The following is a 24,964-nucleotide window of genomic DNA, read 5'->3' on the forward strand; positions in this document are numbered from 1 at the left end:
GCTCATATACCTATTGTCCTGCTTTAATAATTATCAACTTACAGCCAGCCTTGTTTCATTAATGACCCCACCAACTTGCCTTACCCTGATTATCTTGAAATTTTGCACATCAAATTATTTCATCTGTAAACATTGCGGTTTGTATTTCTAAAAGATATTTGAAAAATTTGGTTTATCCTTATGACCCATTTACCTTTTTATTTACACATCAAATAGAGTGAAAATTAATTCTACCCTTAAGAGGGAGCAACAGAACTAATAACACCAGATAATACTCAGAACGCTAATAGACACACCTGTTTATTCTCTGTAACTCTGAGCCTGTCATTTGCTTTAGAATGTTACTTTTTCATGTCTTGGGCATTTTCCTGATATCTGTGCATAATCTCCTTCTGTTGGTACTTTCTTCGGTTTCACGGTGTGCCAGCTCTGAGCAATACTGAGTGTTTGTTTTACATGCAGCTTTCTCAGCAATAGGGACTACTTAAAAAAAAATAACCACAATGTCAGTATTAATTATTGATTGCTATGTAATGAACTATTCCCAAACTTAGAGGCTTAACATGATAATTATTATCTCTTGTACTTTCCGTGGGTCAGGAATTCAGGAGCATCTTGGTTGGGTGGGTCATGCCTGACGTCTCTCACGAGGTTGCTGGGTCTGTAGTCATCTGGAGGTTTGATGGTGCTGGAGGATTTACTCCCAAGGTGGGTCGCAAGTTGGTTCCTTTCCACATGGGCCTTTGCACATGTCTGCTTGAGAGTCCTCACAACATGGCATCTGACTTCCGCAAGAAAGAAAGAGCAGTGTGACTTCTGAGGTGGAAGTTGCACACCTTTTATGACCTAGCCTTGGAAGTCATATGCCATCCCTTCTACCATATTTTACTGATCACATGGGCTAGCCCTGATTCAGATTAGGAGGGGATTACACAATGGCATGAATGTCAGGAGCCATCTTAGAGGCTGGCTATGACAATATCATTATCACATCTGAAAAAAAATGTAACAATAATTTCTTTAAAAAAATTTTTTTGATAGATCTTTATTGGAGTATAATTGCTTCACAATACTGTGTTAGTTTCTGTTGTACAACAAAGTGAATCAGCTATATGCATACACATGTCCCCACATCCCCACGTTCTTGAGCCTCTCTCCCATCCTCCCTACCCCACCTCTCTAGGTCATCACAAAGCACTGAGCTGATCTCCCTGTGCTATGCTGCTGCTTCCCACCAGCCAACTATTTTACATTCGGTAGTGTATATATGTCAATGCTACTCTCACTTCGCCCCAGCTTCCCCCTCCCACCCCGTGTCCTCAAGTCCATTCTCTATGTCTACATCTTTATTCCTGCCCTGCAACTAGGTTCATTGGTACCATTTTTTTTTTTTTTTTTTTAGATTCCATATATATGCGTTAGCATACCGTATTTGTTTTTCTTTCTGACTTAATTCACTCTGTATGACAGACTCTAGGTCCATCCACCTCACTACAAATAACTCAATTTCATATCTTTTTATCGCTGAGTAATATTCCATTGTATATATGCGCCACATCTTCTTTCATTCATCTGTTGATGGACATTTAGTTTGGTTCCATGTCCTGGCTATTGTAAATAGTGCTGCAACGAACATTGTGGTACATGTCTCTTTTTGAATTATGGTTTTCTTGGGGTATATGCCCAGTAGTGGGATTGCTGGGTCATATGGTAGTTCTATTTTTAGTTTTTTAAGGAAACTCCATACTGTTTTCCGTAGTGGTTGTATCAATTTACATGCCCATCAGCAGTGCATGAGGGTTCCCTTTTCACCACACCCTTTCCAGCACTTATTGTTTCCAGATTTTTTCATAATGGCCATTCTGGCCTGTGTGAGGTGATACCTCATTGTAGTTTTGATTTGCATTTCTCTAATAATTAGCGATGTTGAGCATCTTTTCATGTGTCTCTTGGCCAACTGTATGTCTTCCTTGGTGAAATGTCTATTTAGGTCTTCTTTCCGCCCATTTTTTAATTGGATTGTTTGTTTTTTTGATATTGAGCTCTATGAGCTGTTTGTATATTTCAGAGATTGATCCTTTGTCCGTGGTTTCATTTGCAAATATTTTCTCCCATTCTGAGGGTTGTCTTTTCGTCTTGCTTATGGTTTCCTTTGCTGTGTAAAAATTTTTAAGTTTAATTAAGTCCCATTTTTTAAATTTTTGTTTTTATTTCTGTTACTCTAGGAGGTGGGTCAAAAAAGATCTTGCTATGGTTTATGTCAAAGAGTGTTTTTCCTATGTTTTCCTCTAAGAGTTTTATAGTGTCTGGTCTTACATTTAGATCTTTAATCCATTTGGAGTTTATTTTTGTGTATGGTGTTAGGTAGTGTTCTAATTTCATTCTTTTACATGTACTGTCCAGTTTTCCCAGCACCACTTATCGAAGAGGCTCTCTTTTCTCTGTTGTATGTTCTTGCCTCTTTGTTGTAAATTAGGTGCCCATATGTGCATGAGCTTCTCTCTGGGCATTCTAACCTGTTCTATTGATCTATATTTCTGTTTTTGTGCCAGTACCATGCTGTCTTGATTACTCTAGCTTTGTGGTATAGTTTGAAGCCAGGGAATCTTATTCCTCCAGCTCTGTTTTTCTTTCTCAAGATTGCTTTGGCTATTCGGAGTCTTTTGTGTTTTCACACAAATTGTAAAATTTTCTGTTCTAATTCTGTGAAGAATGCCATTGGTAGTTTGACAGGGATTGCGTTGAATCTGTAGATTGCTTTGGGTAGTATAGTCATTTTCACAATATTGATTCTTCCAATCCAAGGACGTGGTATATTTCTCCATCTGTTTTGAGAAGAATGGGTGTTAGCTCGTCTCTAAATGTTTGATAGAATTCACCTGGTCCAGCCATCTGGTCCTGGACTTTTGTTTGTTGGAAGATTTTTAATTATGGTTTCAATTTCATTACTTGTGATAGGTCTGTTTATGTTTTCTAATTTTTCCTGGTTCAGTCTTGGAAAATTGTACCTTTCCAAGAATTTGTCCATTTCTTCGTGGCTGTCCATTTTATTGGCAGTTGTTTGTAGTAGTCTCTTATAATCCTTTGGATTTCTGCAGTGTCAGTTGTGATTTCTCCTTTTTCATTTCTAATTTTTTTTTTTTTTTTTTTTGCGGTAAGCGGGCCCCTCACTGTTGTGGCCTCTCTCGTTGCGGAGCACAGGCTTTGGATGCGCAGCCTCAGCGCCCATGGCTCACAGGCCCAGCCGCTCCGCGGCATGTGGGATCTTCCTGGACTGGGGCACGAACCCATGTCCCCTGCCTCGGCAGGTGGACTCTCAACCACTGCGCCACCAGGGAAGCCCCTCTAATTTTATTGATTTGCTTCTCTCTTTTTTTCTTGATGAGTCTGGCTAATGGTTTATTAATTTTGTTTATCTTCTCAAAGAAGCAGCTTTTAGTTTTATTGATCTTTGCTGTTGTTTTCTCTGTTTCTATTTCAGTTATTTCTGCTCTGATCTTTATGATTTATTTCCTTCTACTGACTTTGGGTTTTCTTTGTTCTTCTTCCTCTAGTTGTTTTAAGTGTAGGGTTAGATAGTTTACTTGAGATTTTTCTTGTTTCTTGAGGTGAGATTGAATTGCTATAAACTTCCCTCTTAGAACTGCTTTTGCTGCATCCCATATGTTTTGGGTCATTGTGTTCTCACTGTCATTTGTTTCTATGTGTTTTTTAATTTCTGTTTTGATTTGTTCAGTGATCTCTTGGTTATTTAGTAGCACGCTGTTTAGCCTCCATGTATTTGGGTTTTTTACAGTTCTTTTCCTGTAATTGATTTCCAATTTCATAGTGTTGTGGTCAGAGAAGATGCTTGATACGATTTCAATTTTCTTAAATTTTCTGAGGCTTGATTTGTGATGCAAGATGTGGTCTATCCTGGAGAATGTTCCATGTGCACTTGAGAAGAATGTGTATTCTGCCGATTTTGAGTGGAATGTTGTATAAATATCAATTAAATATATCTGGTCTATTGTGTCATTTAAAGCTTGTATTTCCTTACTTATTTTCTGATTGGATGATCTGTCCATTGGTGTAAGTGGGGTGTTAAAGTCCCCTACTCTATTATTGTGTTACTGTCAATTTCTCCTTTCATGGTTGTTAGCATTTGCCTTATGTATTGAGGTACTCCTATGTTGGGTGCATAGACATTTATAATTGTTATATCTTCTTTTGGATTGATCCTTTGATCCTTATGTAGTGTCCCTCCTTATCTCTTGTAACAGTCTTTATTTTAAATTCTATTTTATCTGATACAGGTATTGCTACTTCAGCTTTCTTTTGATTTCCATTTGCATGGAATATCTTTTTCCATCCCCTCACTTTTGGTCTGTATGTGTCCCTAGGTCTGAAGTGGGTCTCTTGTAGACAGCCTATATATGGGTCTTTTTATTGTATCCATTCAGCCAGTCTGTGTGTTTTGGTTGGGGCATTTAATCCATTTACATTCAAGGTTATTATCAATATGTATGTTCTTATTACCATTTTCTTAATTGCTTTGGAGTTTTTTTTGTGGGTCTTTTTCTTCTCTTGTGTTTCCCGCTTAGAGAAGTTTCTTTAGCATTTGTTGTAAAGCTGGTTTGGTGGTGCTGAATTCTCTTAGCTTTTGCTTGTCTGAAAAGCTTTCGACTTCTCCATCAAATCTGAATGAGATCCTTGCTGGGTAGAGTAATCTTGGTTGTAGGTTTTTCTCTTTCATCACTTTAAGTATATCTTGCCACTCCCTTCTGGCCTGCAGAGTGTCTGCTGAAAAAGCAGCTGATAATCTTATAGGGATTCCTTTGTATGTTATTTTTTTTGTTTTTCCCTTGCTGTTTTTAATATTTTTTCTTTCAATTTAATTTTCGTTAGTTTGATTAATATGAGTCTTGGTGTGTTTTTCCTAGGATTTATCCTGTATGGGACTGTCTGTGCTTCCTGGACTTGGGTGACTATTTCCTTTCCCATGTTAAGGAAGAGATTATAGAGTTTTCTATAATCCCTTCAAATATTTTTCTCAGACACTTTCTTTTTCTCTTCTTTTTCTGGGACCCCTATAATTAGAATGTTGGTGTGTTTAGTGTTGTCCCAGAGGTCTCTGAGATTGTCCTCAATTCTTTTCATTCTTTTTTCTTTATTCTGCTCCTCAGCAGTTATTTCTACCATTTTGTCTTCCAGCTCACTTGTTCGTTCTTCTGCCTCAGTTATTCTGTTATTGATTCCTTCTTGTGTATTTTTCATTTCAGTTATTGTGTTGTTCGTTTCTGTTTTTTTGTTCTTTAGTTCGTCTAGATCTTCATTAAACATTTCTTGTATTTTCTGAATCCATGCCTCCATTCTATTTCTGAGATTCTGGGTCATCTTTTCTCTCATTACTCTGAATTATTTTTCAGGTAGATTGCCTATTTCCTATTCATTTATTTGGTCTTGTAGATTTTTACCTTACCCCTTCATCTGTGAAATTTTTTTTTTTTTTTAATGAGTGGGATTGTGTTCCTGTTTTACTTGTTGTTTGGCCTGAGGCTTCCAACAGTGGAATTTGAGGCTACTGGGTAGAGCTTGGGTCTTGGTGCTGAGATGAAGAACTCTGTGAGATCTCACTCACTCCAATGAATATTCCCTGGGGTCTGAGGTTCTCTGTTAGTCCAGTGCTTTGGACTCAGAGCTCCCACCACAGGAGATTCGGCCTGACCCCTGGCTCATGAACCAAGATCCCATAAGCTGCATGGGGTGGCAAAAAAACAAAAAAGAGAACAATAACAAAGTAAAAAATAAAATTAGACTAGGAAACTAACAGATATGTTAGAAAGAATATAAAAATACAGATGAATCAACAACTAGAAGGTACGTCAGTATCACAATAGTAAAGAAGAGGAGGAGAGAAAAGAAAAAAAAAAGGGGAGGGGAAGGCCTTGGCTGTGGAGGGCGGGGCCTAAGCAAGGGAGAGGTTTGGGTGCTGGGCGGGGCCTATGCTCAGGACCCACAGGGCTGGAAAAGGCCCTGGGGGCTGTGGCTTAGGCTCAAGGAACAGAAGGGGTCCAGGCGTGTCCCCCACCCCTGGTCTCAGAGGGCAGGGGACCTCACCTGGGAGCCCAGCAAGCTTCCTGGACTTGAGTGGGTGGGGCAAATGCCTTCCTCCCCTCTCCTGCTCCCCTGGTCCCGGAGGCCCCCTCCTGCCTGCCTCTCCTATTCTCCCCTCGGGCTCCTTCCTTTGCCCCCAGGACCAATGCGGCCGGGGTGGGGTGGGGGGGCCTTGGAGGGCAGAGGACTGGCCTGGGAGCTCAGCAGCCTCCCTAGGCCTGAGTGGGCCAGGCGATGGCCCTCTGCTCCTTTCCTGCTCCTCCCGGAGAGTCCCTCCTGCCTGCCTCTCCTGATCTCCCCAGCCTCAGGGGCACCAAACTTGTCTGGCTTCCAATTCTTCCCCCTCAGTGCCCCCGTATCCTACTGGTTCACTTCGGGGTTCCTCCTGTCTACTTGGGCATCAGGGTCCCCCACCAGTGGCCGGCAGGTGCCCTAGTTGTGGGGAGAGCCTAACTCAGCATCTTCCCACACTGCCATCTTGACTCTGTCCCCCAACAATAATCTCTGAATATCATCAACTATCTAGTCACTGTCCAAATTTTCTCAATTGTTTCCTTCAGTCAGAATCCAAATAAATTCCATATATTGCAATTTTATCAATATGTCTCTTAAGCCCCTTTTAATCTATAGATTCCTGCTTCATTTTTTCCCTATGCAGTTTAATTGTTGAACTCATAAATGTTTCGTAAGGAATAAATGAGGCAATATAAGCAAAACACCTACCATGATGCAGGTAAAACACGCACCATGATGCAGGCCTGCTGCTGGCCCATATACTGGCTTGGTATGAATTAGAGAAAGGCTCTCCTTCCTCAAGAGAGGACATTATTGAAAACCTGGACAATCACCCACGTCCAGCCCTTGATGAGAAGTGCTAGCTCAGGGATGTGATAAGTAAGCATTCAGCTTAAATTCAACTGAGGGTGGTTCCATAATTCAAACTTTAAAAATCAGTGGCCAGGCCATATGAGTCCCATCAGGAATAAGGGGAAGCTTCTGCTGCATGGACAGATAGCCTTGCTTTGTCCCAAGAAAGCTTTCAAGATGTCTTTAGGCTGCAGCCTGTCTACTGATGCACAAAAACCCGCACTTTCACCTGCTCACATGCTCTGGATGCCAGGCTCCACCTGCTTCAGGCTCCACCCTCTATGCACTCAGAAGGCAGGATAGTTATGAATCTCATTACTAGTCTTCCTCTCAGCTAAATAGGAATTGGACTTCCAAGAGTGGTGAACAGACAAGAGGCCTGGCCTCGTATGATACCTGGACCATTGGCAGAACAGGGCACTGTCGCACAGATGAATGTGTGCCAGTGATGGTGTGTGCACATGTGCCCTTCTGAGTGTGCCTTGTGTGCCAGAGTGGATTTACCCAGGAGGGGGATCTTCACTGCTGTTCTGGGCTCTACCAGGAAGCCCAGAATTTTCTCATATTACTATATAAGTAAGTTTATGTCCACAAATGGCATCCCTCTGATGAGGTACCCTTGTGCAGTGCACAACCTGGGGACCTATACATAGTAGCACTTCTTGGATTAACTGGTTGGTCCTTCTTTTCCCTGGTCACTCCAAACAGGATAAAACCATCTTAAACTCAAAGATTCCTATTTCCTGAAAACAGATCTAGGATTCCTAAGACCACTGGGTCCATCTGGTCATCCCAGTTGAAGGTTCACTTCCTTCCAGTCATGAGGCTCTTCATTCTGCTCTCCTTGACTGTCTTTTCAGGTAAGAGATAGGGAAGGAACATCTCCAGCCCTCCAAGCTTCCCAGGGACTATACATTTTCTTTTCCTTTCCTACCTGGAGTTCTTGCTTATTAGCGCAAACCACCTAAGGAGTGGGATGGGAAAATAAAAGGAGGTGGAAATAGATCTTGTCTAAATTAGTCCTTGTTCTTTGATCTGATGAAGGGGTTGTGGGGGCATTTGAAGCCCTCAGCTAAAATGAGGGGTCTGGATTCTCTCTCTCAGTTTAAGTTTCCCCTTCCTTTCCCCTTTCTCCCCTTAAAAACATTTGTGCTAATATATGAGGACTGGACTTTCTACTTTATGCCCATGCCTGACCCCAAAGATGAGGCTCAGAGGACCGGGCTGGCCCCAGCTCTGCCACTGTCCAGCCTTGTGACCTTTGAAAGTCACTGCACCTCTCTGAGTCAGTGTTCAGGCCAGTAAACTGAGTATCACACAATATTTCTTATGGGGTCCCTCTGAGAACAAAATATCATACCATGTCAAATGATATCAAGGATGTGAGCCTGCTTTGTAGGCTGGTCACACCCACTGTGAGCTACACTTGAGGCAGCATTTGAGGAGGCCCCAGTGCACATCTGGAAGGTTGAGGGGTGGTCTCTGTTGCCCATCTCGTCTCCTTGGTCAGACACTTCCCCAGCCACTATCATGCTGGATGTGAAGTACACGACTTCCTTATTATGCAACATCCTGAGACGACAGATGTGCCCACACTGGTCTGGTATGGAGGAAACATGAAGTTCTTAGCCCCTGAGGACAGATAGAACCAGACATCTCTGTTTTCAGCCCTATACATCCATCAGAAACCTCTAAACCGCCTTACTTTCTTTTTCTATAATTATTTTCTTTTTTTGTGGTACGCGGGCCTCTCACTGTTGTGGCCTCTCCCGTTGCAGAGCACAGGCTCCGGACGTGCAGGCTCAGCGACCATGGCTCAAGGGCCCAGCCGCTCCGTGGCATGTGGGATCTTCCCGGACCGGGGCACGAACCCGTGTCCCCTGCATCGGCAGGCGGACTCTCAACCACTGCGCCACCAGGGAAGCCCTATTTTCTATTTTTTTAAATTTTATTGAAGTATATTTGATTTACAATGTTGTGTAGTTTCAGGTGTACAGCAAAGTGATTCAGTTATACATATATATATATTTTCAGATTTTTTTCCATTATAGATTATTACAAGATACTGAATATAGTTCCCTGTGCTATACAGTAGGTCTTTGTTGTTTAGTTATTTTACATATAGTAGTGTGTATCTGTTAACCCCAAACTCCTAATTTATTCCTCCCCCTGCCCTTTCCCCTTTGGTAACCATAAGTTTGCTTTCTATGTCTGTGAGTTTGTTTCTGTTTCAAACCTCCTTACTTTCTTCTCGAGGATATCAAGGTGGAGTGGGGGGCTAGGGTCAGAGGATATACTAACAGGAAGCCTCAGGCTCTTCTACCCTCCCCTGCAGGCAACATGAGAAGCAGCCTAAATTCTTGCAGAGGGGGAGATGTATTTTACCCGGTCTTAGGCCAGGGAAGAAGTCTTCTCCAGGGTTGCTGTATTAGTTTGCTAGGCCTCCTGTAACAACCACAGACTGTGTGGCTTATACAACAGAAATTTGTTTCCTTACAGCGATGGAGGCCAGAAGTCCAAGATCAAGGTGTTGGCAGGTTTGCTTTCTCCTGAGGTCTCTCTCCTTGGCTTGCAGAGGGCCGCCTTCTCACTGTGTCCTCACATGGTCATCACTCTGTTGTCTGTGTCCTAATCTTTTTTATTAGGGCACCGGTCAGATTGGATTAGGGCACATTCTAACGACCCCATTTTAACTTAATTACCTCTTTAAAGGTTCTAAATCCAAATGTAGTCACATTCTATAGTACTGGGTAGTTAACACTTCAACGTATAAATTTTAGGGGGACACTATTCAGCCCATAACAGTTGCCAACCCCAAAGCAGGCAAAAATCGGCCTCCAATGCTTTAATTAATTTTCCTCCAGGGTGCAGGAACTACAATGTGTTTAAAAGAACAATAGTGTTTGTCTATGTGTGTTTTCACAGATGCTATGGTCATGGACGAAAAGGTCAAGGAAGGTTTTGTGCTGGACACAGCTTCTGCCATCTGCAACTACGATGCCCACTAAAAGGACCACCCCAAATACCGGTGCCGAGGCTATTTCCGGAACTATTGCAACATCATCACCTTCACCCCCAACAGCACTGACCGTGTGGCCCTGGGGGACACAGGAAACCAGCTTATTGTCACTGTGTCCTGCCTGACCAAGGAGGATACGGGCTGGTACTGGTGCAGCATCCGGTGGGACTTTGCCAGGGATGACATGGATTTTACAGAGCTGGTTGTCACTGACAACAGAAGAGCCCTCGCCAACAATTTTTGGTCTGGGAAAGGTAAGAGCCTGTTGGGGGTCCAGCTGCGGGTAACCCACAGCAGTGCATGTTAGCTGATGTGGTAAATACTCAGAGAGCAACAACTCGGGCTCCCCCTAGGTTCTCTGGGGTAACCTGGCCTCTCCTTCCCTCCATAGTAGGATAGCTGCTGCTGCTGCTGACAACTGACTTGGAATTTGGGGAAGAGGAGGGTCCATTGCCCTGGGGTGCTCTTGGCACCTCTCTCCCCTCACAGCCATCTGGCAGATGGAACTTGGGAGGCTGACAGGTGCGAGAGCATTGCCTTGCAGGTCTAGAATCTTGAAGATTCACTTCTTGAGGCGTGACTGAGGCTGTAAAAAGTGGTCTAAGGGCTCCCCTGGTGGCACAGTGGTTGAGAGTCCACCTGCCGATGCAGGCGACGCGGGTTCGTGCCCCGGTCCAGGAAGATTCCACATGCCGCAGAGCAGCTGGGCCCGTGAGCCATGGCCACTGAGCCTGCACGTCTGGAGCCTGTGCTCCGCAATGGGAGAGGCCACAGCAGTAAGAGGCCTGCATACCGCAAAAAAAAAAAAAAAAGAAAAAAAGAAAAAAAAAAGTGGTCTAAGCACCCAGACAAACACCCTCAAAAACTGTCCACTAAAATAATTTCATAATTTACAGGGATAAATATGGTCCAAGAGGTCAGTGTTTTCTTTTAAGGAGTACAGTTTGCACCAGGAGGCTGCCGGAAGGGTGTGGATGGAGCAGCCTGGAGGGGTAAGTCTGTATAAGCCAGTGTGTTGCTCCTTTGGGCCCGGGTGAAAGCATAGGGTCTCCAGATGCTCCCCCAAATCCTTCTGTCCAATGCTGAAAACCTGTCTCAGGCACACTGCTTATGGAAAGTACTATCTTTCTCTTCTTCTTCTTTTCCTCCAGTGACTTCTCATTATTTCCATTTCTAGAAGGGATGCCTTTTTCTAGTGCAATCCAGAGCACAGTGTCAGTAGGAAAACAGAGGACTTAAGGGAAGCTCCGGGAAGCCTCCTCCTGGTGCTAGAGGGCCTTGCTCACCCTTGACCAACTGGTTATTTGTTCAGCAAGCCTCTTGCTGAATGGGTGACACCCTTCACGCCTGCAGTGTTTCTACTTTGTGTGGTTCTGCTTTTACTTAACTGTGTAGTCTGTCCTGAGTTTTAGGTTCAGGATGAGAGAAGTCCCACCTAAGTGTGCTCCTTAGTTTAAATGAAACACAGACACACACCCCACACCCTAGTCTTATCACAGGTGGCAATGTGGGTGACCATAGTGGCCCTTCTCCCGTTGGGTTTTGGTGGCTGTCAGAAGCCCGATGTGGCAATTATGTTACCTACTGATCAGTTCCTTAAGGATAGGACTGGCACTCAGCCTGGCACTCTCTAACCACAGGCCATATCTAGTCAACACAGCGCCTTTGTGCAAATCTGGAAAAGATGCCCCTTCCTCCAGGTGCATGGAGCCCAGTGGCAAGGTGCATGGCTTGGCAAACGAGTATATGGGCTGGATTACAGCCCTGCTTGTTCCCTCCACCTCTGCCCTGTGCAGGGCACCCATAAACAGCTGGACTTGACCCAGCAGTCACCCAGGGCACTAATTCTCTGGAGACTGAGGGAATGACAGGCAGAGGTGCAGAGATGCAGAAGGCAAAGGAAGGGCCTGGGGATGGGCCTTATTTGACTCTCAACAAATCCTTTCTGACACAGACCTATCAGGCAACAAGAATAGAAGCTGCAGTTCTTCCAAAGTTGTCCACAAGGCAGATCAATCCAGGTGAGTCATGACCTTAGGTGACAAGCAGACTTTGGGTGGGCAGTAACAACACAACATGACGGTGGGTTTGCACCTGCTCCTTTTCAGCAGTGTATTGTTTCTCTTCCTGAACTGTCTTCAGTGTGACTATTTGCTTCCTTTCAAAAGAATATAGTTTAGGACTCTTGATCACAAGCAGCAAGAATGCTCTTTGGTTATTTTAACTAAAGGAGGAAATTCTTCATAAGGAGAGAGCAATGGCTGATGAAATGAGAGGGCAGGGATGTGATAGCCCTGAGAAAGTGTCTGAATGTCATCAGGATTTATCTCCATCTCTAATCTGCTACGCTTATGTGTGTGTGCTTCCTCTCTCTCTCCCCACTACCCTTTTATATTTCATTTTTGCCATAGGAGAAGATAATCCATTTCTAGCTGCCGAGTTTATTTTTCCCCTGTTCAAGAGACTTGCCAGCCTGAGACTGCATCCTCCCACTTCCAGTCCCATGTTAGTTCCCGGGGAGGGGGCTGGGCCCAGCTTGGTCAGACACCCACCCCAGGTCCAATCAAGTGTGGTCTGGAGGAGACGGGTGCTCTGAAGGAATCCAGGTTGCCAGGCATTGCTGGAACTGGGCAAGAGCAGGGGCAGGGAGAGGGGACGGGTCCCAGGAAAGGGGATCCTGAGCAGAGAACCAAAAGATGGTGTCTTCCAAGGGACACGGATTGTGTCTGATTCCTTCCAGGATGACCATTCCCATCATCTGCATGTTGAGCACGGGCTTGGGGACCATCTCTATCATCAGTCATTTGTCCAGAAGAAGGAGAGGTCAAATGAGTAGAAGGGTAGGTAGCAGTTGGGGTGGTGTGGGTGGGAATTGGGGAAAATGAAAGGGGTCAAGGAACAGCTTTCAAATGGGTGAATGTGACCCTCTTCTTTTTGCCTGGACCCCTGGAATCCCGTGCCGCCTGCCCATGGGCTAGGGGCAATTCTGTTTCACGGTGACAAATGCTCTCTGAGAGGTGGCAGAGAGAGCACTGTAACCCTCATAAGTGGAGATGTGTGTAGACCAGCGAGGAGGGAGGCTGAGACGTCAGAGGAGCTTCTGGGGCCCCTGGGTAAGCAGGCATAGAAAGGTCTCCTTGAGAAGAAGGGTCAGGATCGGAAGAGGACAGGCCCAAGGGCCTCAGGCCCAGCCTTGAGCCGTGGGAGGAGAGGCCTTTCAGCTTTGTGCCTCCTTCTGCCCTTGGGCGATTGCAGGTAAAGGCCTAGCCAGAAGCCAGAAAAGCAGCCAAGCTTCCTCTGTGGTCCCCACACTTCCGGTAAGTTCCCTCCTTGACTCTTCTATCCTGGGCCCTGTGCCCACCACTCCCAGATCTGTAGGGCGCCCTATTCCTAAATAGAAGAAGGCCACCATGTGGTGAATTGGCTAACCTCTCAAGTGGACACAGGGTAGAGAGAGCATCACAGACAAGTGCCACTGCTTGTCTAATAGGTTTTTTGTTGTTTTCTTTTTATGCTCAGAAGCCACAGAAATACCTTGGGCAATGGAGAGACTGTAGGCATAATTACAAAACAGACTCCAACCTCCTCTGGGTATGGCAATGTAGGAAACAACATTTTAGAGAATGAGAGGACACAAACCCGAAACACCTGTTAACGAAACACAGGGTCTACCGCCAGACAAACCTGAAATCCAAAGCTAAGGCTGTGAGGCCTCATTCTCTGTCTGTGATAATTTGGCCCCGGGGGCAGAGCAGGAGTCCTAAGAAATCAAAGCAGTGGCTCCCATGGCATTTCTGGCCGTTTGCCGTTTAAGAGCTGTGGGAACTGTGGAGGTGGGGGATGCAGACAAGGCAACATCTCGCTTGGTTTTACCCAAGACCTCTCCCTTTGGGACACAATTTGAGTCTAGGTTTTTGCAAAACCCATTGTCACTTCCTTAAGGCATGACCTTGGGAAACTTGTTACTTCTCTGGGCCTGTTTTCTTCTCTATCAATTGAGGACCCCATACTCCCCAGGATTTTTTACTAATTCACTCATTCATTCATTCATTCAATAAACAAGGACCACGCCAGATTCTGGGATACACAGCTGAGCCAAAGAAATAGCATCTGTCTTCATGGAGCGTATAATGTAGAGTGGGAAGTAGGCAAGCCATCTCAGACACACACATACACACACACACACACACACACACACACACACGTGAGATCATCAACTAGAGTAAGTACTCTGAAGGAGAGATGTGTGGTGCTACGCAAGTTGAAGCAATGGCACCCAACCCTGTTCTTTTTTAGCAAGGAGTTGTACAACTTGGTTTAGCCACGGCCTGCTTCCTCACACTCAGGCGATGGGAACGTGACAGCCGCAATCAGGGGCCTTTATGGGCTCTGAAGGAGTCCAGCTGCATTCACGTCACCAGAGCTTGGTGAGAGGTGAACACAGGCCCCACGCACCAAGCTTTCCTGCTGACTGACTGATGACCTTTAAAGTCATGACGTCTGATTTCCACCCTGAAAACAAACTTCGGTGTTTGGTCTCCATGGAGCACCCATGACAGAGTTTGCCACTTTTGCTGCAGAAACACCCAGCAGAGGTAGGCAACAAATCTCAACTCAATTTTCCTTTTCTGTTTCCAACAAAGTAGACGGCTCTTTGAAGCCCCTCTCTCATGTCCTGACTCCAAAGGCAATGGCTCATACTGAACAGATGGATCTGAAGATTTCTTTTATTTAGTTGAAAAATAAAATGATGCTACAATAGAGTCACCATGACAACCGGCCCACATCTTGGGGACTGATTCTGATCTCAGGCATTCGAAGGCCCCTCTAACCTTGCCAGCAATCATTTGCAGTTACGTAAGAACGATGGCAGCCAGAGGGGCTGTGCTAGGCCACGCCTAAGCAAGGCCACGGTCAGATAACATCTCAAGATCTTAGTTCTCATGCACTCGTCTTGTCAGAGGTGAAGAAAAGGGCCAGATCTTGGTCAGAGGGCCAGGAGATCACTTGTGTTGTATTCCTTAGCCAATAAATTTCTGACCCAGTGTTGAATGAACTCCAAGGTATGACTAACTTCTCTCAGGATATCACTGGGAGAGTATTTCTGGAAAAGTTTCTTTTAAAGTATAGTATTCCAATTTACTTCTGAATTGGTATTACATGCTGTTCTACCCAAAGAAAGGGAGAGAGGCTAAATCAGGGGTTCTTAGATTCTCTTGGCTCAAAGACTGTCCTGTGTGGGAAACTGTCACCAGACTGAATGGATACCACTTCTGATCAGTGAGAAACCAAGGTGTGATAAATTAAGAGAAATATTCATTCACATCAGGAAACACAAATCAATACGGGGGCATCAGCAGTTGTGGGCGCAGGTGAGGTGATACTGTCATTAATGCCAGAATTACCCAAACTCTTAGCTCCTACATGAATGTCTGCACCCTCTCTTCCCGTAGAGTGTCTCTCCTGCTATTTCAGACCCTGGCGGCTCCCCACCACTGCCTCTGTTGCCCTCATAAAAACCCTGCTCTTCCAGTCTCTTCTGATAGGGTGCTGGCCGGTCTCTGCACTCAGGACACTCAGTGGCCCTCTGGTCTGAGCAGGGCTGGGACAGGGTTCTGCACATGCCCTGCACGTGTAGGTCCAGGCTCTCACACACTCGTTTATGAGCACAGTTCCTTCAGCTTCCACCCTAAACCCTCTCTCCATAGGTAGGGAACTCAAAGCTACTCAGAACCCTGATGGGGAGAGGAGGGAGTGTGGATGCCACTCCATTGCTGCCATCCTCCATGTTCCCACACAGCTGGCCCCCTCCCTCCCAGAGTCTCAGATCAAGCAACATCAAAAGTGCTGTCTCTCAAATGCAAATCAAAACTACAATGAGGTATCACCTTACACCGGTCAGAATGGCCATCATCAAAAAATCTACAAACAATAAATGCTGGAGAGGGTGTGGAGAAAAAGGAACACTCTTGCATTGTTGGTGGGAATGTAAATTGATACAGCCACTATGGAGAACAGTATGAAGGATCCTTAACAAACTACAAATAGAACTACCATACAACCCAGCAATCCCACTACTGGCCATATACCCTGAGAAAACCATCATTCAAAAAGAGTCATGTACCACAATGTTCATTGCAGCTCTATTTACAATAGTCAGGACATGGAAGCAAACTAAGTGTCCATAGACAGATGAATGGATAAAGAAGATGTGGCACATATATACAATGGAATATTACTCAGCCATAAGCAGAAACGAAATTGCGTTATTTGTAGTGAGGTGGATGGACCCAGAGTCTGTCATACAGAGTGAAGCAACTCAGAAAGAGAAAAACAAATACCGTATGCTAACACATATATATGGAATCTAAAAAAAATTTTTAAAAAATGGTTCTGAAGAACCTAGGGGCAGGACAGGAATAAAGACACAGATGTAGAGCATGTACTTGAGGACACGGGGAGGGAGAAGGGTAAGCTGGGACGAAGTGAGAGAGTGGCATGGACTTATATACACTACCAAATGTAAAATAGCTAGCTAGTGGGAAGCAGCCGCATAGCACAGGGAGATCAGCTAGGTGCTTTGTGACCACCTAGACGGGTGAGATAGGGAGGGTGGGAGGGAAACGCAAGAGGGAGGACATATGGGGATATATGTATATGTATAGCTGATTCACTTTGTTATACAGCAGAAACTAACACACCATTGTAAAGCAATTACACTCCAATAAAGATGTTTTAAAAAAAAAAAGTGCTGTCTCTCGCCTCTGCCACAAAACAACCCCAATCCTTCCCCTGTGGCCATGTATTGAATTTGCATAAAGAAGCCACTAGCCCACCAGTTCTGCAAATAGCAATCCAGTCTGGGCTGGCCTTGTACACTGGATGTACAAGTTGGCTTGTACATCCCACTACACAAGGCAAGATAGTAGACAGCAATATTCCACAACAGATGAAGACATCCATAGACGTCTTGGAAGATTTACACTTACTTATCTGGAAAACTATTTCCCCTGAAAATCCTACAGGTTTGATCTGGTTCCATGATCCAGCATCCACAACCATGTTTCTTCCCACACCAAGCAAAGACTTGTTGAATCTGTGGTCAATTATTTAATTACTCATTTCATCTTCCAGCAAGGCTAGTCGCACACCAGTTTTCATGATAAAGAGACAAAAAAACAAGATTTTGTAAATGCAAGGCTGTGCTATTAAAACTGGGAAGCTTCAAAAAAACAGAGGGAAGAGCAATTAATCTGATATTTCACGTATTGTGTGGCCATAGGACGATGTTTACATCTCCTCTTGCAGCTGTTCATAAGGTACTGGCCCTGAACTGGAAAGCTGATGTGGCTTCTAGCTTCAATGTTGGTAGAATTGTTTTGATGTCGGCTCAGAGTTTCAGCTGAAACTGAGAGAGTCCTACCCAAGGATGCACACCACAGCCAGCCGGGGGAGAAGGGCACTCCTGGCGCTCTGCTGACCTTGTGTGGCTGGCTGCACTGCGGGTGGTGATGGGGGCTCATTTATCAACTCTCTCTTCCTCTGTCTTCCCCTCCATATCCAGCTGTCAGGAGTAGCTGCTCCATCTCAGAGTGAACATGCTCTCTCAAACACATCCCCTGGCTTTACCTTTCTAGTTTCTCTGCCACTATACGTACTCTGGGACAGCTTGGGGTGGAGGCAAGATGCAAGGAATTTGAAGTGAGAGGACTCGATTTAAATTTTGTTCTGCCACTTACTAGCTGGGAGACATTGGGTAAATTATGTCATCTCTCTTTGCACTTTAATTTCCTTACCTTGGTATTCAAAAATATTACTTATGTTTTTTTAAGAGAGATTCGTGGAGGGAGCTTCCTTCCCCGTGGACTGAGCTCCACTGTGGGGACACTCCTCAGTGACACCCCAGCGGAGGTGGAGTGGTCTGTCTGATGAGTGAGTCTGGAGGTAGGAACCAGGTGTGCCTACTCTGCCCTTCCTCTTCTTTTTTTTTTTTGAATTTTATTTCTTTTTTTTATACAGCAGGTTCTAACTCGTTATCTATTTTATACATATTAGGGTATATACGTCAATCCCAATCTCCCAGTCATCCCACCACCTGCCCCTGCCCCCGTGCTTTCCCCCCTTGGTGTCTGTACATTTGTTCTCTATACCTGGGTCTCTACTTCTGCCTTGCAAACCGCTTCCTCTGTACCATTTTTCTGGATTCCACATATATGCGTTAATGTACCATATTTGTTTTTCTCTGACTTACTTCACTCTGTATGACAGTCTCTAGGTCCATCCATGTCTCTGCAAATGACCCAGTTTCACTCCTTTTTATGACTGAGTAATATTGCATTGGGTATATATGTACCACATCTTCTTTAATCCATTCGTTTGTTTACAGGCATTTAGGTTGCTCCCATGACCTGGCTATTGTAAATAGTGCTGCAATGAACATTGGTGTGCATGTGGCTTTTTGAATTATGCTTTTCTCTGGATATATGCCCTGTTGTGGGATTGCTGGGTCATATGGTAATTCTATTTTTAGTTTTTTAAGGAACCTCCATACGGTTCTCCATAGTGGCTGTATCAATTTACATTCCCACCAACAGTGCAAGAGGGTTCCCTTTTCTCCACACCCTCTCCAGTATTTGTTGTTTGTAGATTTTCTGATGATGCCCATTCTAACTGGTGTGAGGTGATACCTCATTATAGTTTTGATTTGCATTTCTCTAATAATTAGTGATCCTGTGCAGCTTTTCATGTTCCTCTTGGCCATCTGTATGTCTTCTTTGGAGAAATGTCTATTTAGACCTTCTGCCCATTTTTTGATTGGGTTGTTTGGTTTTTTAATATTGAGCTGCACGAGCTGTTCATATATTTTGGAGATTAATCCTTTGCCCGTTGATTTGTTTGCAAACATTTTCTCCCGTTCTGAGGGTCGTCTTTTCATCTTGTTTAGAGTTTCCTTTGCTGTGCAAAAGCTTTTAAGTTTCATTAGGTCCCATTTGTTTAGTTTTGTTTTTATTTCCATTACTCTAGGAGGTGGGTCAAAAAAGATCTTGCTGTGATTCATGTCAAAGAGGGTTCTTCCTATGTTTTCCTTTAGGAGTTTTATAGTGTCTGGCCTTGTGTTTAGGTCTTTAATCCATTTTGAGTTTATTTTTGTATATGGTGTTAGGGAGTGTTCTAATTTCATTCTTTTACATGTGACTGTCCAGTTTTCCTTGCACCACTTATTGAAGAGACTGTCTTTTCTCCATTGTATAGCCTTGTCTCCTTTTTCATAGATTAATTGACAATAAGTATGTGGGTTTATTTCTGGGATCTCTATGCTGTTCCATTGATCTAAATTTCTGTTTTTGTGCCAGTACCATGTTGTCTTGATTACTGTAGCTTTGTAGTATAGTCTGAAGTCAGGGAGTCTGATTCCTCCAGCTCCGTTTTTTTCCCTCAAGATCGATTTGGCTATTTGGGGTCTTCTGTGAATCCATACAAATGTTAAGATTTTTAAATTCTAGTTCTGTAAAATATGACATTGGTAATTTGATAGGGACAGCATTGAATCTGTAGATTGCTTTGGGTAGTATAGTCATTTTCACAATATTGATTCTTTCAATCCAATAACATGGTATATCTCTCCATCTGTTTGTGTCATCTTTGATTTCTTTCATCAGTGTCTTATAGTTTTCTGAGTACAGGTTTCTTACCTCCTTAGGTAGCTTTATTCCTAGGTATTTTATTATTTTTGTTGCAATGGTGAATGGGATTGTTTCCTTAATTTCTGTTTCTGATCTTTCGTTGTTAGTGTATAGGAATGCAAGAGATTTCTGTGCATTAATTTTATATCCTGCAACTTTACCAAATTCATTGATTTGCTTTAGTAGTTTTCTGTTGGCATCTTTAGGATTATCTATATATAGTATCATGTCATCTGCAAACAGTGACAGTTTTACTTCTTCTTTCCAATTTGTATTCCTTTTATTTCTTTTTCTTCTCTGATTGCCATGGCTAGGACTTCCAAAACTATGTTGAATAATAGTGGTGAGAGTGGACATCCTTGTCTTGTTCCTGATCTTAGAGGGAATGCTTTCAGTTTTTCACCTTTGAGAATGATGTTTGCTGTGGATTTGTTGTATATGGCCTTTATTATGTTGAGGTAGGTTTCCTCTCTGCCCACTTTCTGGAGAGTTTTTTTTTAATCAAAATTGGTGTTGAATTTTGTCAAAACTTTTTTTGCATCTATTGAGATGATCATATGGATTTTATTCTTCAATTTGTTAATATGGTGTATCACATTGATTGATTTGGATATATTGAAGAATCCTTGTATTCCTGCAATAAATCCCACTTGATCATGGAGTATGATCCTTTTAATGTGTTTTTTGGTTCTGTTTGCTAGTATTTTGTTGAGGATTTTTCCCTCGATATTCATCAGTGATATTGGTCTGTAATTTTCTTTTTTGTAGTATCTTTGTCTGGTTTTGGTATTAGGGTGATAGTGGCCTTGTAGAATGAGTTTGGGAGTGTTCCTTCCTCTGCAATTTTTTGGAAGAATTTGAGAAGAATGGGTGTTAGCCCTTCTCTAAATGTTTGATAGAATTCACCTAAGAAGCTATCTGGTCCTGGACTTCTGTGTGTTGGAAGATTTTTAATCACAGTTTCAATTTCATTACTTGTGATTGGTCTGTTCATGTTTTCTATTTCTTCCTGGCTCAGTCTTGGAATTTGTCCATTTCTTCCAGGTTGTCCATTTTATTGGCATAGAGTTGCTTGTAGTAGTCTCTTATGATGCTTTGTATTTCTGCAGTGTCCGTTGTAACTTCTCCTTTTTCATTTCTAACTCTATTGATTTGAGTCCTCTCCCTCTTTTTCTTGATGAGTCTGGCTAACGGTTTATCAATTTTGTTTATCTTCTCAAAGAACCAGTTTTAGTTTTACTGATCTTTGCTATTGTTTTCTCTTTTTTTTAATTAATTAATTAATTAATTAATTTTTGGCTGCCTTGGGTCCTTGTTGTTGTGCGCGGGCTTTTCTCTAGCTGTGGTGAGTGAGGGCTACTCTTGGTTGTGGTGCGGGGGCTTCTCATTGCAGTGGCTTCTCTTGCTGCGGAGCACGGGCTCTAGGCGTGTAGGCTTCAGTAGTTGTGGTACGTGGGCTCAGGTTGCCTATCTCCACTTCATTTAGTTGTTTTTCTGGGGTTTTATCTTGTTCCTTCATCTGGTACATAGCCCTCTGCCTTTTCACCTTGTCTCTCTTTCTATGAATGTGGATTTTGTTCCACAGGCTGCAGAATTCTAGTTCTTCTTTTTTTTTTTTTTTAACATCTTTATTGGAGTATAATTGCTTTACAATGGTGTGTTATTTTCTGCTTTATAACAAAGTGAATCATCTATACATATACATATGTTTCCATATCTCTTCCCTCTTGCATCTCCCTCCCTCCCACCCTCCCTATCTCACCCCTCTAGGTGGTCACAAACCACGGAGCTGATCTCCCTGTGCTATGCGGCTGCTGCCCACTAGCTATCTATTTTACATTTGGTAGTGTATATATGTCCATGCCACTCTCTCACTTTGTCACAGCTTATCCTTCGCCCTCCCCATTACCTCTCTTGTAGGTTTGTGTCTTTATTCCCATCTTACTCCTAGGTTCTTCATGACTTTTTTTTTTCTTTGATTCCATATATATGTGTTAGCATACGGTATTTGATTTTCTCTTCTTGACTTACTTGGCTCTGTATGACAGACACTAGGTCCATCCACCTCACTACAAATAACTCAATTTTGTTTCTTTTTATGGCTGAGTAATATTCCATTGTATATATGTGCCACATCTTCTTTATCCATTCATCCAATGATGAACACTTAGGTTGCTTCCATGTCCTGGCTATTGTAAATAGAGCTGCAATGAATATTTTGGTACATGACTCTTTTTTTTTTTTTTTTTTTTTTTTTTTGTGGTACGCGGGCCTCTCACTGTTGTGGCCTCTCCCGTTGCAGAGCACAGGCTCCGGACGCACAGGCTCAGAGGCCATGGCTCACAGGCCCAGCCACTCCGCGACATGTGGGATCTTCCCGGACCGGGGCACGGACCCGTGTCCCCTGCATTGGCAGGTGAACTCTCAACCACTGCGCCACCAGGGAAGCCCCTACATAACTCTTTTTGAATGATGGTTTTTTAAGGTATATGGCCAGTAGTGGGATTGCTGGGTTGTGTGGTAGTTCTATTTTTAGTTTTTTAAGGAACCTCCATACTGTTCTCCATAGTGGCTGTATCAATTTACATTCCCACCAACAGTGCAAGAGGGTTCCCTTTTCTCCACACCCTCTCCAGCATTTATTGTTTCTAGAGTTTTTGATGATGGCCATTCTGACCAGTGTGAGATGATATCTCATTGTAGTTTTGATTTGCATTTCTCTAATGATTGTTGAGCATTCTTTCATGTGTTTGTTGGCAATCTGTATATCTTCTTGGGAGAAATGTCTATTTAGGTCTTCTGCCCATTTTTGGATTGGGTTGCTTGTTTTTTTGTTATTGAGCTGCATGAGATGCTTGTAAATTTTGGAGATTAATCCTTTGTCAGTTGCTTCACTTGCAAATATTTTCTCCCATTCTGAGGGTTTCTTTTGGTCTTGTGTATGGTTTCCTTTGCTGTGCAAAGACTTTGAAGTTTCATTAGGTTCCATTTGTTTATTTTTGTTTTTATTTCCATTTCTCTAGGAGGTGAGTCAAAAAGGATCTTGCTGTGATTTATGTCATAGAGTGTTCTGCCCATGTTTTCCTCTAAGAGTTTGATAGTGTCTGACCTTACATTTAGGTCTTTAGTCCATTTTGAGTTTATTTTTGTGTATGGTGTTAGGGAGTGTTCTAATTTCATACTTTTACATGTACTGTCCAGTTTTCCTTGCACCACTTATTGAAGAGGCTGTCTTTTCTCCATTGTATTGCTTTTGCTGTCTGCCCTCTGGTGGATGAGGCTATCTAAGAGGCTTGTGCAGGCTTCCTGATGGGAGGGACTGTTGGTGGGTAGAGCTGGGTGTTGCTCTGGTGGGCAGAGCTCAGTAAAACTTTAGTCTGCTGATGGGTTGGTCTGAGTTCTCTCCCTGTTGGTTGTTTGGCCTGAGGCAACCCAGCACTGGAGGCCACAGGCTCTTTGGTGGCGATAATGACGGACTCTGGGAGGGCTCACACCTAGGAGCACTCCCCAGAACATTTGCTGCCAGTGTCCTTGTCCCCACCCTGAGCCACAGCCACCCCTTGCCTCTGCAGGAGACCCTCCAACATCAGCAAGTCTCCTATGGAGTCACTCCTATGGAGTCACTGCTCCTTCCCCCTGGGTCCCGATGTGCACACTACTTTGTGTGTGCCCTCCAAGATTAGAGTCTCTGTTTCCCCCAGTCCTGTCAAAGTCCTGCAATCAAATCCTGCCAGCCTTCAAAGCCCGATTCTCTGGGAATTCCTCCTCCCATTGCTGGATCCCCAGGTTGGGAAGCCTGACGTGGGGCTCAGAACCCTCACTCCAGTGGGTGGACTTCTGTGTTATAAGTGTTCTCCAGTTTGTGAGTCACCCACTGAGTGGTTATGGGATTTGATTTTATTGTGATTGCGCCCCTCCCACCATCTCACTGTGGCTTCTCCTTTGTCTTTCGATGTGGGGTATCTTTTCCGGTGAGTTCCAATGTCTTCCTGCCTATGATTGTCCAGCAGTTAGTTGTGATTCAGGTGCTCTCGCAAGAGGGAGTGAGCGCATGTCCTTCTACTCTGCCATCTTGAACCCATCTCCTTCCTCTTCATTTTTAAATCTCTTGTGTGCAGTTTTCAAAGAGCACATGGTCTCTTCTTCAGCTTCTGTGGGCAGGTGAGCCTCTGTTTGGGTTGCCGGGAGGGGCGGGGGCTCGCCGTGGTGCATGGAGTTCAGGGTTCTGAAGCCCACTTCTCGGCAGCCATGGTTTATGCTTGTATTCTCCTATGTTTGTAATAAAGACACTATTTTGTTCTCCATCTCCTGAGTCCTCTTGTTTCTCAGTTGGTCTAGAATTCAGGTGGGAAATGTGAACACTAGGTATCAGGCTCCCTGAAAATCCTCAACAAGGTCAATGAAGAACTTCAAAAGTTACAAACATGTTTTTAAGGGAAAGCATACCTCCTCCCATCCCTGCCCCTCAGTCCCTCAGTTATCACGTTCCTCTCCCCTGGGGCAATTACTAAGATCAGTTAGTGGTGTTTTCTTTTAGAGACAGACTAAATAAATACAAATACAGGTGCAAACTCAGTAATAGTGTGTAACAGTGTGAACTCAGGCGAGTTGTTTGACCTCTCTGTGCTTCCATTTTTGTATCTGAAATGAGAATAATAATAACTGTAACCTCCTAGTGTTTTGTGGGGATTCCATGACCACACGCCAAGCGCTCAGAATAGTGATTGGAGTATAACAAGACTCACTAAGTTTTAGTCAGTTTGATGAATGCTGCAATTCAAATTACATAGGTGACTCCCCACATGTTTAAGTAGGATACATTCTTAGAAATAGAATTGGAAATGTTGTTAGCTGTTGCCAAAATGCCTTTCACAGTAGTTGTGTCAACTCAGTCTCCCACCAGTAGTATATGTGTGTCTTAGCTCCCCACAATCTTGCCCAAACGTTTTGTTAGCAAACTTTTTGAATTTTGCTAATCTTATTGATGAAAAATATCATCTAATTGTAGTTCTAATTATGATTTCTCTTAATATGAGTAAAGTTGAGTTTCTCTTCATATGTTTAATGGCATTTATATTTCCTTTTCTGTGACTAGCCCAACATTATCCATTGTCCTTTTTCTTTTCTATTGAGTTGTTGATTTTTTTCCCTGTTGATTTATAGGAACTCTTAATAGATTAAGAAGATCAGCCCTTTGTCTACAAGATGCTCTGCAAGTATTTTCCCAACATGTCATTTGTCTTTTGAATGTTACTTTGTAAGTAAAGCTAATTAGTCTTTTCTGGTTTATTGAACAGGT

General features: G+C 43.5%; 1 protein-coding gene across 1 annotated transcript; it reads left to right on the top strand.

Moving 5' to 3' along the window:
* Positions 1 to 630: 630 nt before the first annotated feature.
* TMIGD3 (transmembrane and immunoglobulin domain containing 3) lies at positions 631 to 16,577 on the top strand. The gene is given in 6 exon segments (XM_049715016.1): positions 631 to 719; positions 7,696 to 7,823; positions 9,889 to 10,236; positions 11,937 to 12,003; positions 12,723 to 12,826; positions 14,629 to 16,577. Coding segments are annotated over 6 exon segments (825 nt in total). The 3' UTR covers positions 14,718 to 16,577.
* The last annotated feature ends 8,387 nt before the right edge of the window (positions 16,578 to 24,964 follow it).

This window comes from Orcinus orca, chromosome 1 (assembly GCF_937001465.1).
Source record: "Orcinus orca chromosome 1, mOrcOrc1.1, whole genome shotgun sequence".
Lineage (NCBI taxonomy): Eukaryota > Metazoa > Chordata > Mammalia > Artiodactyla > Delphinidae > Orcinus > Orcinus orca.